The 12,402-nt window shown below is 47.7% G+C and overlaps 1 protein-coding gene across 4 annotated transcripts in view; it reads right to left on the bottom strand.

The window, feature by feature from the left end:
- Positions 1-10,374: 10,374 nt before the first annotated feature.
- Positions 10,375-12,402, bottom strand: part of LOC118364986 (nucleosome-remodeling factor subunit BPTF-like) — a 52,366-nt gene continuing 50,338 nt past the window's right edge. For all 4 annotated transcript variants that reach the window (XM_035746850.2, XM_035746847.2, XM_035746848.2 and 1 more), the window contains 3 exons: positions 12,071-12,296; positions 11,211-11,790; positions 10,375-10,457 (listed from right to left, as the gene is read on the bottom strand). In XM_035746850.2, the coding sequence (XP_035602743.2) occupies positions 11,306-11,790; positions 12,071-12,296 (711 nt within the window). In that variant the 3' untranslated portion in view covers positions 10,375-10,457; positions 11,211-11,305. The remainder of the gene's footprint in view (positions 10,458-11,210; positions 11,791-12,070; positions 12,297-12,402) is intronic.

Below are 12,402 nucleotides of genomic sequence, written 5' to 3'. Positions count from 1 at the left end.
TATAATCACTTTTGGATTCATTCCTGACCAAGATGGCTGCCATAATGAACACATTCTGGAATTATGAGGGTCTATGACATCAGCCTCTCTAGTGAATTATAGGATCTCCATGTATGGTGCACACAGATTTGAACTGGAGTGTATAGTAAAACAAAATACTGTTTCAATCCTGATGATAACCCCTGGCGATTAAGTGCCCCAAAACAGGGTCATAATTGTGGTGTAATAGGGGCTCTGTCTGGCCTAGGGAATAATTTTTGAACCGAGCCGTTCCCATGCTTTGAAGTCCATCTGGGAACATAGCTGGAGGGAACAGATGCAGGCGGGCAGGAAACGGGAGCCCGCTCGCATCTCGGCTACCATCACAGCGGGACAACATTCCTTATGGAGAGGAATAGGGATAAGGGGTTGGGGTAAGGGACGAGGTGGGAATTTGTCCTAGTTCCTTCCTGTGTGACAGAGAGAGCGAGAGAGTTCCAGCCCCCAAGCCACAGAGGAATTGATGGGACTTGTGGTCATCTGTAGTCCATTTGGTGTCCATGCAAAGCTCTGGATTCAGTTAGGGGTTTGGAGTGGAGGGGAAGCGTGAAGAAGGGAGCGAGGGAGGGGTGTGTGTGTGTCTCTTGGTGAGAGGAGAAGGTTAAATGAAAACTCCACCCAAACTATCTTTTGGTATTTGTTTCATTAATCCATTGTTGATATAGTCCCAAAATAGCCCATATGATGCATTTTGCAACATATGATGAAAAACACAGAATCATAGGACGCAAAATGCATCATACAGGACTATATCAACAATGAACGAAAGAAACAAATAACCCCCCCCCAAAAAAATGTTTTGGGGTGGAGTTTTTGTACAGGGGAAATACAAAGTGTGTGTGTGGGGGGCATAAGTGCTGCCCTCAGGCATCATCCCCTGCTCTTGTCTGGGTAGAAGTTACCTATAGGCCCAGATCTAGGATCAGCTAATCCTCCCCGAATGTCTTATCTTTTCTGGAACCCAGGAAGAGGAGCTGTTGTTTTCACAGCGGCTAATGGGGATCCTACTAAATACCATAAATACCTGAAACATTTACAGGAGGAAATGCAGAGAAGCTGCCTCTAGATCAGTGTCTGAGGCAACTTAACCCAACTCCACTGTGGAAAGGGATGAGAAAGGTACAAACTACTTAATATTCATTACATATTCCTGACCAAGTGACCTGACAGGATAAACATGTCCGGCCAAAACTCCTGGCCCTTTAAACACAAATTAATTACAACATAAGCATGTAAAAAGATGACAGCACATTGGACAATTGATGTCAAAAACATGACTTTATTATCTAGGATGAAATGTCCTATCAAGTACAAAAAAGGATCTCATAAGAGTTGCCACAATCTGTTAAAAACATATAGTATTTTCCCCCAGTTATGTTTCCTCTTACATTTACTAAAAAAAATGAAATATTTTCAGCGATATGAATAAATAACAACAGATATTGTGATGAAGTTATTAAGAGATGTGTAGAACTGGTTGGTTCTTAAAAAATAAAAATAAAAAAACTCTTCAAAGAGTCAACATTCCCCGCCCGGTTTTAAATCAATATGCACACAATATGCAGCACTTTTAATATAAAGGGCAATTTTACCTAAATGTAGAGTCCACTATGACAAAAGATATTCTCTATCTATTGAATCTACAGGTAGGCTTAGTTGCTGGTTAAGACGGTCAAAAAGAAAAGTACTAACTCTATAAAAATCTCTATAATCTCTGTTTATCGACAGCCATATTATACAACATGAAATACAAAATGGTGGACGATGCATGTAAGAATAGAAACTGGAGTGCATGGTTTGAAATGCAAACAGGTCAGTGAATAGGACTGACAGACGGTCACCTCATCTCTCAACTCAGTCCACCTCCGAAAAAGTTGTTGGCACTTCAAACCAGGGTTTCCGTTATTTCCATTTCAATTTAGTTAGTAAACTAAAATTCCAATGAAAATGGGAATTTCAGTTCACTTCCAAAATTGAAATTAACATTTACCCCAACCCCTCTTCAAACCTAAGCCTAAGACATTAACTAAGAGCACAAATGACAACTCCAAAAATGCCCCCCCCCCCAACAAACAGTACTGCCTCGACACAATTATTACAGAAGAGTTACAAATATGATCAAAATGGCCAAGAGTTCCTAAAGAAATCTTCATACAAACCCCAACTTAGTATGAAGATTCTTCAACGAAGGTTGACTTCCTGATTTACTGTTGTAGACCACAGCATGTTTACTTGATGCAGAACTCAAAAGCATTTGACTTCATCCTTTATAGGGGGCCTGTGAGTTGAGAGATGCATGTGATCCAACCTTCTTGACAAACCATTGGGGGAGAGAGAGAGAGGGGGGAGGTTGCGGTGTGGATGGTCAGTACACTTAGGTTAAATATGCCCTTTTAATGACTTTCACATTCTCCAAGTCCATCCTCGGTTATTTTCCCGTCGAAAGACTTGGGAGAGCTTTTCTGGTTTTCATCGGATGAATGTCTTCAATTAAAAATGTTCGAGAAGCCTCGACATGGCGAGAAATAGAGCTTGTTTTCTCAATGTCGGCTGTCGTTTCATATACACCAATATTCCCGTTTTAGGTGGTAACAAAGAAAAAGGAAAACAGAGGTTCAACATCTGAAAAAACAAGGTTTTACAAACAGGACAGCGTTTCCACATTGAGACATTACATAGAAATGGTAACTTGGACTCTCTATGGCCTGTTTGGAGGTCAGGGCACATACATCTTCAAGGTGGCACCATGTGGGATCTGATCTAGGATCAGCTCGTTCCAAACACAAGCAGCCAGACAGGTGTGTGTGTGCTATTTAGACCCATTTTGAATGAGGAAACAGAGACAGCTGGAAAATGTCAGTGGTTGTCATCCCAAATGGCACCCTATTCCCTTTATAGAGCACAACTTTAGAACCAGGACCCATATGGCTCTGGTCAAAAGTGGTGCACTATATAGGGAATAGGGTGACATTTGGGACATACACAGTCTGAAATGGGAGTTGACCCCAGGGAAGGAAGAATAGCTGATACAAAAGAGATGTGAGATTAGTTATGGAATAAACAACTTGAAAAAGAGTCTACTGCTGCCTTGTTTCGCACTGCCCTTGAACAGCCCATTAGCTTAAGTTCAGGTTTTCCTTTCTCCCGCCATCCCTCCATTTCATCCACCAGATCGGAAGTGTTTTGAAGGGAAGGAACCAGGCTGTGAACTGAAAGTCTGAGCCTCCCTCCCCCTGTTTGTTGGGGATGTGGTATCACCCATCATGAACACTAAGGGTTTGGATAATGGAACCTTCCACTGCCAGTCTCTTCTCTTTCCACGGCCATAGAGGTGGTTGAGGAGTGGCGAGGGCTCATCCGGTTTGGTACCAAGGCCGTTCGGCCTGAAGCACGCGTCGGCTACGATCTTCGAGGAGTGTGTGCTGGTTTTAAACAGGGGGTTTGACTCCCACTCCCAAGTCCGACAGGTGTGGTATGTGTGTGGGGACAGGTAAGAAGTAGCCTGGCTTCCCCATTGGAGTATGAGTGTTCAGGGGGAACCACATTGGCAGCCATTTTGACAGTAAGCTTTAGAAGGGAGTGCGGTCTGTGTATTCTAAGAGGCTGTAGACTGCAGTTTGTTGTTATGAGACCTACAGAACGCAGAGAGAAGGGGAAACAGTTGATGTGATCGCTTGACGTGCTTAAAAAAAAAGAATAATAATTTTAAATTAAAAGCTTGACAAATCACAAAATGTGCATGAGGGAATACTAAAACTCTTATTGGATGCCAGTGGGGTCAGACGTTTGAGCAGAGAGAGCAGCCATGTTGGTGTTACATTAGTTTAATGTTCTAGAAGGCTTGTATATACAGTGAGAACATACCATTTAAAACGTGGGACAGTCGAGTTCACCAGAAATGAACTGCAAAGCTACACAAAATACTATGACCTATATATATATATATATATATATATATATATATCTTAGCATTTTTGCTCTCCTTTTGAACACATAATACGCCTTCACAAAAGGATATAATATGCACACAAAACAATAATGTTATACATGAATAAATCAGATAAAAGACTAACCTGGTAAACGTTGCTAATCTTTTTAAAAATGGCCAGCTTAAGAGGAGGCACAATCTTTGCACTTCATCAATACAATAACCGTCCTCCGTTAAATTAAATGACAGGTCATCTGCACATGTGGAACTGACTTGAAAGCAACATTACATGTGTGAGAAATAAGTTTTGACATTTGAGCAAAATCTAATCCCAACGATGAGGTTGTCAACTAACCTTCTCGATACTTGATATTGTGCCTCACAAATCACCGGATTGAGATATAAACCCAAATGAACTCAACTTCCATCGAATATCTGTTGTCTGTGAATTGAATGGAGAAAAAAAAAACCTAACAGATGTTTCCCTTGATTGCTGTTTGTGACCAACATGGCTGCCATTGTCAAATGGAGAAATGTTTTTAAAGTGTCTTTCCTTCTAAAAATACAAAAAAACACACCAACGGTGTGGCTTATACTGTAAATATACTTTCTTACAAATAGTTTGACGCTGTTCTAAAGAATTAAAAACAGCAAGGTCCAGGATAGCCTAATGGTTTTTTTTTTTAGAGTGACCCCGGCACCCAGCTCAGATTCCAACTACAAGGCCAGACTTATGACATCACAATCTGTAAGAGAGGGAGAGAGAATGGATGACATAAACACATGCAGGTGGAAGCACATGACCATAAGGACGCAAACACACAATGCAGGGGAGGAGGTATAGATGCAGAACTACGTGCTAAAGACAGGAGATGGGATGCTAAGGACATTGAGCATGGATTGGACATCGCTACTACACAGCTCTAAAGTGAAGGCCAATAGAAAGCTGGCGCCACACGCGTACCACAAACAGGCTCCACACAACAGACCACAGACAGATCTGTGTGGAAGGGCTGGCGGTCCGGTGGCAGCTAAGGCCCTTCAGGTTGGACCCCAACGGCAGATGTGACAGAGACCAAAGCACTACAGAAGGCAAAAACAACCCCCAAAACACCAAACTTCACAGAATCCTCCTAAAGTTGGGGTTATGTCTGAAAGAAGGGGTGGGGGCGAGAGAGGGAGGGATAAGAGAACAGCACAAAGAAGAGGCGAGGACGGAGGAGGAGCGCAGGCGGATACGACAAAGACGAGGGGGGTGGGGGATGAGCTCAGAGTTTAAAATGTCAGAGTTGACTGATAAGGCCAAGGGAGAGGTCAGAGGTCTTACCTGCTGGCTTTGAACCCTTTGAGCTTCTGGACAAAGAAGTTCTCGAGGACCTCGGCGCACTGGTAGAACGGCGAGTCGCTGGGGTTGTAGTATCGGCAGTTGTCGAAGACTTTGGTCATGTCCGCCACGAACTCCGTCAGCCTGATGTAGTGGCGCTTCTGCAACCGCTCCTCCATTGTAGAAAGGTCTAGAAAGAAGGGAGGAAGACAAGAACAGAACACGAATCACCTCCGGAATCATCAAGTTGACTCTTCCCCGACATCCGCGCAGAGTCGCTTCAAAAGGAATTGCAGTTTATGTGGTGTAAATATTTGATAGATAATCAAGTATGTGTCGAAAAGCGCAATACATCACTTGTACGTCAACTTGACCGTCAGAAATACTAGCTCAACGCTAGTTTCGACCCTCGGTCACCAGGCTCGGGCCCTTTCAAAGCAAATTACGCGGGATGTGACCGAGCGGCCGACCCGTTGATTCTGGCAACATGATGTCACTGTTATGAAATTTGCCTTTGAAAGAAGTTGAAAGTTGACACTCAATTATCACGATAGTTAGCTAGGTAAGCTAGCAACAAGCCTGGTCCTTCATAATTCCCCACAGGGCAGCAGTGGTTTTCTCCCGTGTCGTGCCCCGGGGCTCCATTTTAAACAAACATATCCGATTCTTAACCTTCCCTCAACCCCCCACCCGGTCAGCAGGCCGACCTCTTGCCCATATCAAAGAGGGCCTTCTTCTCAGTCATCAGACTTCATCAACAAACACCAAACTTATGCCGACCGGACAGCCGTGGCCAGACTTGGCTTTTTCTTCTGCAGGGTGAAAAGGTTTCTTTTTTTGCGGGCAGTGGACTAGAGTTTCCAGGCCCAGGTCAAATGCACTGTAGTGTAGAAGGGGGCCACTGTCGTGTCCAAGTGTAGAAGTCTCTGGGGTTTTTCCGGCAGCTCATTAACAGGTTTGTTTGTGTGGAAGTTCAAAAAGGCCCTGTTGACGCAAGTCTGCCTTTTACATGGGCAGTTTGATCTGAGTTGGAGGCCTTTCCTCTCGAGCGAGGCGATGGGGCGTGTTTGTGTGTGTAACAACTTAGGAGTCCCTTGTGACGACTATTCCAATTTATGACAACAGCACCTCTTTTTTATTTTTTATTTTTTTTACAACGTTGAATCAATGCAAATAGGCAGAACTCTCCCCCCACTCACCCATTGGTTCCTTAATGACTCCGTAGTAGTCTGGGGCGTCGTTCGGGTCCACCGGCTCCAGGAATGGCCACGCCATTTTGTGAGCCTGATGAGAGGCAGGGAGAAAGAGGGAGAAAGAGAGAGGAGACACTTGAGAGACGTGCAGCAGCAGCAACAGCAACAGAAAAGAAGGAAAACAAACAAGAGGTTGAAAATGACATTGGAAGCAGCTGGTTCAACAGAGATGTGCTCCGGCTACGTCTGTGCCATGCGGACAGAGAGGAGGAGGGGAAGAAGAGAAGGAAAAAGAGGAGATAAGGACGAGGAGGGTGGAAAAACCCCTGTAGCCAGGGCAGTTGTCCAAGTGCCGCCCAGGGGACCAGCGTCACAGATCAGATAAGAGTTGAGAACAGAGGAGGGTTTGTTCCGTATCGTCCCGACGCTAGGTAGAGGGGGAACGAGGGCGAAGGGAGGAGCAAAGGAAGGGGTGACATACCTGTAAGGAGCGCAGGATTCTCCTTAATCCCTCGTTATCCTTGTCGGTGAGCGGCGTGAGCACGGTCATGGCGTCCTCTGTGGACTGGCACTGCGGACACACGTACTGGTCGATGTGGTTGGCCTCGCTCTGCAGGATGCCCACGCAACGGCCGTGGTACCAGTTCTGGCAGCGGTCGCAGCCGATGTAGAACCTGAGCGGGGAGGAGGGTGGCAGGGGTGGGTCACGTTCATTGTGCTTGATGAACACGACCCTGGTTTCTGTTCCAAGTCCGATTGTAGAAATAGACTCTGGCGTGTCCGAATACCCATAGCTGCATTCTAAATAGTAGGCATTTTGGGTATGTGAAATTAATACATTTTATAGTAAGGAACATTGCAGAAAGTGTGTCTGCTTTAAAAGCCAGGGTGATATAGACATACTAATTTCTGGTTTTCATCGAGTCGAATTCGCTGCACACTATTGAGGGAGAGAATAGTCTTTGGAGTCCCATGGTTATGTGTATAGGGGAAGAGGGGATGTGTTCTATCAAGATGAACGAATGGCGGGATTCAACGCAATTGCGCATTAGATGACGCATTCTCAGTACGGATGAGCCTAGTATCCTGATACGTGTTGCTTGGCGGGTTGTCTTTAGTAAACAGAACGCCTAAATTGCATAGTGCGATTAGTACACAGTATGTCGTTTTAGACAAGACAGATTTCAGAGGGCCAATGTCTTTACATAAGGAATTCAAGCTCTCTACACAGAACAACCTTCAAACCTAGACGTCAAAGGAAATATGAAACAGTACAAAGTTTCACTGAAACTAAACATCAAAAGGTCAACAGATATCACCATCTAATAGGTAACACTGTACGTTTTTGCCATTGAGAACCCCATACACCACACACACTCCTATGCACTTACTGTGCTTCGTCGTAGGGCGTTCGGCAGATGCAGTAGAGCTCCTCGGTCTTTCCCTCCTGGGCCCGCTTGCACTCGCTGCAGATGTAGTCGTCCATCTTCTTGGCCTCCTTCTCGGTGACGCCCACACACTCGCCGTGGTACCAGTTGGTGCACAGGTCACAGCCAATGTAGAACCTGGGAGAACACAGGACGTGAAAGAATGCCAAATCACTATGGGGTCAAACGAGGTCATTGCAACCCCCATGGTTTCAGGTACGTTTATTAGGAATGTATCGAATGCCATCTGTGTGTTGCCAGAGTGTTTCAACTTCCTGGTTGAGGGCATTTCAGGAAGTTAAATAATGAAGAGTTATCAGTTAATGTCCAAACACCGCAATAGTTTCAGGTGAAATTGATCTTCACTTGTGTTAATGTTTGAGCTTCCTCGTAAATGGTTAATGGTATACATTTTGACTGTCTCTTCAGAGAGGCATTGGAGGAAGCTTACTATACATTTAACGTGTTTGAACTAGATTAACGCTCCTCAGAACGGCTTTTGGACAAGGGTCACGCTTGCGGTACATAAAACGTTGGGGTACGGTCCAAATGGCGCCATGTTCCCTAGCGCACTACTTTTTGACTGGAGCCCAATGGACACTAAATCTGCTAAATGACTTAAATGTAAATGTAAATGTGTATAGTGTACTGCTTTTGACCAGGGCCCTGCATAGGGAATAGGGTGCCATGTAGAGCACAGCCGGTCTCTTACTTGGACTCGTCGTAGGGCGTTCTGCAGACACAGTAGAGCTTGGTCTCCTTCTTGCTGTCTGAGGTAGTGGTGGTGATCATCTTCTTCTTCTTGGCGTTAGCCGCCGACGCCGCGTCCCTCTCCTCATCCCGCTTCCGCTTGTGGGCGAAGGCCGTCGGGTTGAGTTGGGAGGTGTGTGTCAGGGCGTGCTGGGCGTGATGCGTGTGCGCGGCGGCGGCGGCCGCCTGGGCCCTTTCCTTGTCCCGTCGCATCTTGGCGAGGTCCCTCCTCAGCTCATCCTGTGGAAGGAGATACGGGTAGAGAGTGAGATCAAAAGTGTGTGTGTGTGTGTGTGTGTGTGTGTGTGTGTTGGACATCTGTGTGCAGTTCTGTTACCATGTGTCCATTGTGAGTACAAGTATGTTCATGGGAGAATGCTGTGTGTGTGTGTGTGTGTGTGTGTCTGACCTGCGTCTCCAGCTGCAGCTCCTTGTCCAGCAGGGCTCTCTTCTTGAGGATCTCGGCCTTGAGCGTCTCCTTGTGCCGGCAGAGCAGCGACGACAGCTTGGTGGCGTTGGCCTTGGTCCTCTTCTGCTCGCCTGCTTCCTCCTTCTTCCTCTTCTTGACCGCCTGCTTCTCGTCCTTGTCGATCTTGTCCAGGATGAACTTCATCACCTGGTTGCACACAATCATCCTGGGTGGAAGGGGATAGAGACAACATGTTATAGGCCTTATAAGACATTATAAAGGCTCATAAATGCTTATAGCCATTTATAAAGCTGAATTACCACCAGGAACACAATCAACCTGAGGGGAGTGGTGGATGGGATTTTTGTATTTAGGTGACAGTGGATCGTCTTCATTTCAGTGTTCCCATCAATGAAACAGGAGAGTTAGCTATGAAGATCATTTTCATCCATAGTCCAGTGAAGGAATTTTAAGGACATTTGAAGTGAATATATATTTTTTGGGAGGGGGGTAATTCAAATGATCAAATCTAAATGGACTTGAAGGAAATGTAAAGTATAATGTTTCCATACATCATGAACCTTTCCATCACCCGTAACCTCACACTACGAGACAAAACATTGTAAGCCAATCGGTAGCCATGTCACATGTTGCAGATGTCAAGAGTGTTTTTGTTCCCGGTGTTTATTCAGAGGTGGGGCCAGAGAGCAATGGAAAGAGAGACTAGCAATAGGAAGCCACTGCTCTCTCACTCACACACACACACACACACACACACACACACACACACACACACACACACACACACACACACACACACACACACACACACACACACACACACACACACACACACACACACACACACACACACACACACACACACACACACACACACACACACACAGGGGAGGTCAAGGTCAACCATGGTTCCCAGACTGTGTCCACTGACGTGACTAACCACAAAAGAGAGAGATGGAGGGAGACAAGACCCAAAAAATTGGCCTGCCGTGTGAGCCCTGGTCAAAAGTGGTGCACTACATAGGGAACAGGATGCCATTTGGGATACAAACCACAGTGCCCTGGCTTGCCCTGCTCCAGGACTGTAGGTCTGGTTTAAACCCAGTGAGGAGGACACAACACATGGTCTGTCTGAGGTAACCTTTCCCATGACCCAGACACGTTAAATATAACCCCTGGCTTTCTCCACAGGGAGGGAACGGATGACACCTCCGCACACACGGCGGGTCAACACAAGGTCTGATCGTCATGGCAACAGCACTAGCTAGCTCCTAGTCCCTCACCTCTGGTTCTCCTCTCTCTCGGCGGGGGACATGGGCTTCTTCTGCTTGAGGTGCTCGATCACGGCGTTCTGCTTCATCACCACCTGTCACAGATGAGACAGAGGGGTGAGAGGTCAACTCAGGCCTCACACGGTTGCGTCCCAAACGGCACCCCGATTCCCTATGAAGTGCATTACTTTGGACCAGGTTCCATAGGGATCTGGTCAAATGTAGTGCACTATATAGGGAATAGGGTGCCATTCCAACTCAGGCCTCACACAGTGAAAGAACAGAAACGTCAAAGACGTCAAATATACAGGCGGCAGGTGTTTGTTACAACGCAGGCAAAATACATGCGTTGCAGAACGCAAGACGCATAAACACACAATAAAGAAACCTTATGCATAGGGTACGTCCCAAATGGCATCCTACCCCCTATATAGGGCACTACTTTTTACACGGGTCCATAGGGCCGTGGTCAAAAGTAGTGCACTATATAGGGAAAAGGGTGCCATTTCAGAGGTACCCATAGTGTGTATGCACTAGACTAGGGGTGCACGCAAGCCACAAACACACACACACACACACACACACGCACGCACGCACACCCCTAAAACAGACAAAGACAGTGGCGGTGGACAGCTTGGAAAATAAACCACAATCGTGGGAGCAGGCTGTTTGAGAGGACTGTTTATGTGCTGATGTCAAAGAGAGACGGGCCTACTATACTGTTACACCACCTGTGTCTGGCTGGCTGCCTGAACACACACACACACGTCCCCATCATCCAAACACACGGACATGCGAGCAAAACACACGTAAGTACACGTTTCTGATATTGACCACCGCGCCCTCACCTGTTTCTGGATGATGTCGCTCTGGCTGGCCGCCGCCAGCGCCTGCTCCCGCTTGGCCTCGGCCGCCAGCCTCTTCTTCTGCTGTTGCTGCTCCCTCAGCTGCTGGATCCTCTGGAGTTGCTCCTGCACGCTGGCCGTCTGGATGGCCACCACGTTCTGGATCGAACCTCCAGGCTGGGCTCCACCGACCCCGGGTTGCTGGATCTGGATGGGAAGCTGGAGCTTGATCTGCTGGGGGAGAGAGCCTCCGGAGGTCCCCTGTTGGGCCTGGAGCTGAGCCAGGACCTGGACCTGTTGCTGGAGGCCCGGGACAGTGATGAGCTGGTGGGGGAGCCCTGGAGCTGAAGGGTCTGCTGGGGCCGGCCCGTGGGGGTGCCGGGGGGGTGTTTGAGGGACTTGACCTGGAGGGGGGTGGGGGATTGGATGGGCATGTGGGCCTGGGTCTGGGAGGGGAGTTGGCCCTGGGGGGTGGCGGATGGGGGTGTGCTGGTGGCCAGGGTGGCGCCGGCCTGGATTGGAGCTGCAGCCTGCTGGGCGGGCTGGGCAGGGGTCTTGGTGGTCTGTCCCGGGGCGGTAGGGGCTGAAGGGAGGAGAGAAAGGGGATGGGCAGACCTTTAGAAGACACACAGGCTATGAACCAATGATCTGCGAGTGTATGTGTGGCTGCTGGTAGGCTAGATAACATTTGGGTACTGGGTCGGCACAAAACAGGATAAAACACTTGACATACCACCGTAACCTCTCACTGTCTGTTAGAAAACACTTCCCCATTTTGTGTCCACAGCCCTGCAGTGGATGATGGAGACTGTGTGTCTGTATCCGTATCAATAATACACACTATTATTCGCTCTTTAGACTACCTGTGGAGGTTGGGGTAGCGGCAGGGGCCATGGGGGTGAAGAGGAAGCGTTGGACATGGCCGTTGGGCATGGCCGCCTGCATGAGCTGCTGACCGGGCCCGGGGATGACCGTGACCCCCTGGGGGATGACCTGCAGCTGGCCCGTGGCCTGGCCTTGGCCCTGGATCATCACCGTCAGGCCCTGGGCCCCGCCGCCTGGCCGCTCTACTGCCTGGCTCTGCTGCTTCTGATGGGGGGGGGGGAGACAGGGAGATGAGGGAGGGGTGATGCTTTTGGAGGTAATGTAGAGGTACAACGGCAGCCTGGTCCCCGAACAGTTTGTCAGGCAATAT

The sequence above is a fragment of the Oncorhynchus keta genome, chromosome 32 (assembly GCF_023373465.1).
Source record: "Oncorhynchus keta strain PuntledgeMale-10-30-2019 chromosome 32, Oket_V2, whole genome shotgun sequence".
In the NCBI taxonomy this organism is placed as follows: Eukaryota; Metazoa; Chordata; class Actinopteri; order Salmoniformes; family Salmonidae; genus Oncorhynchus; species Oncorhynchus keta.
Note: the sequence above shows the minus strand (reverse complement) of the source record. Positions and strands in the feature narration are given on the sequence as shown.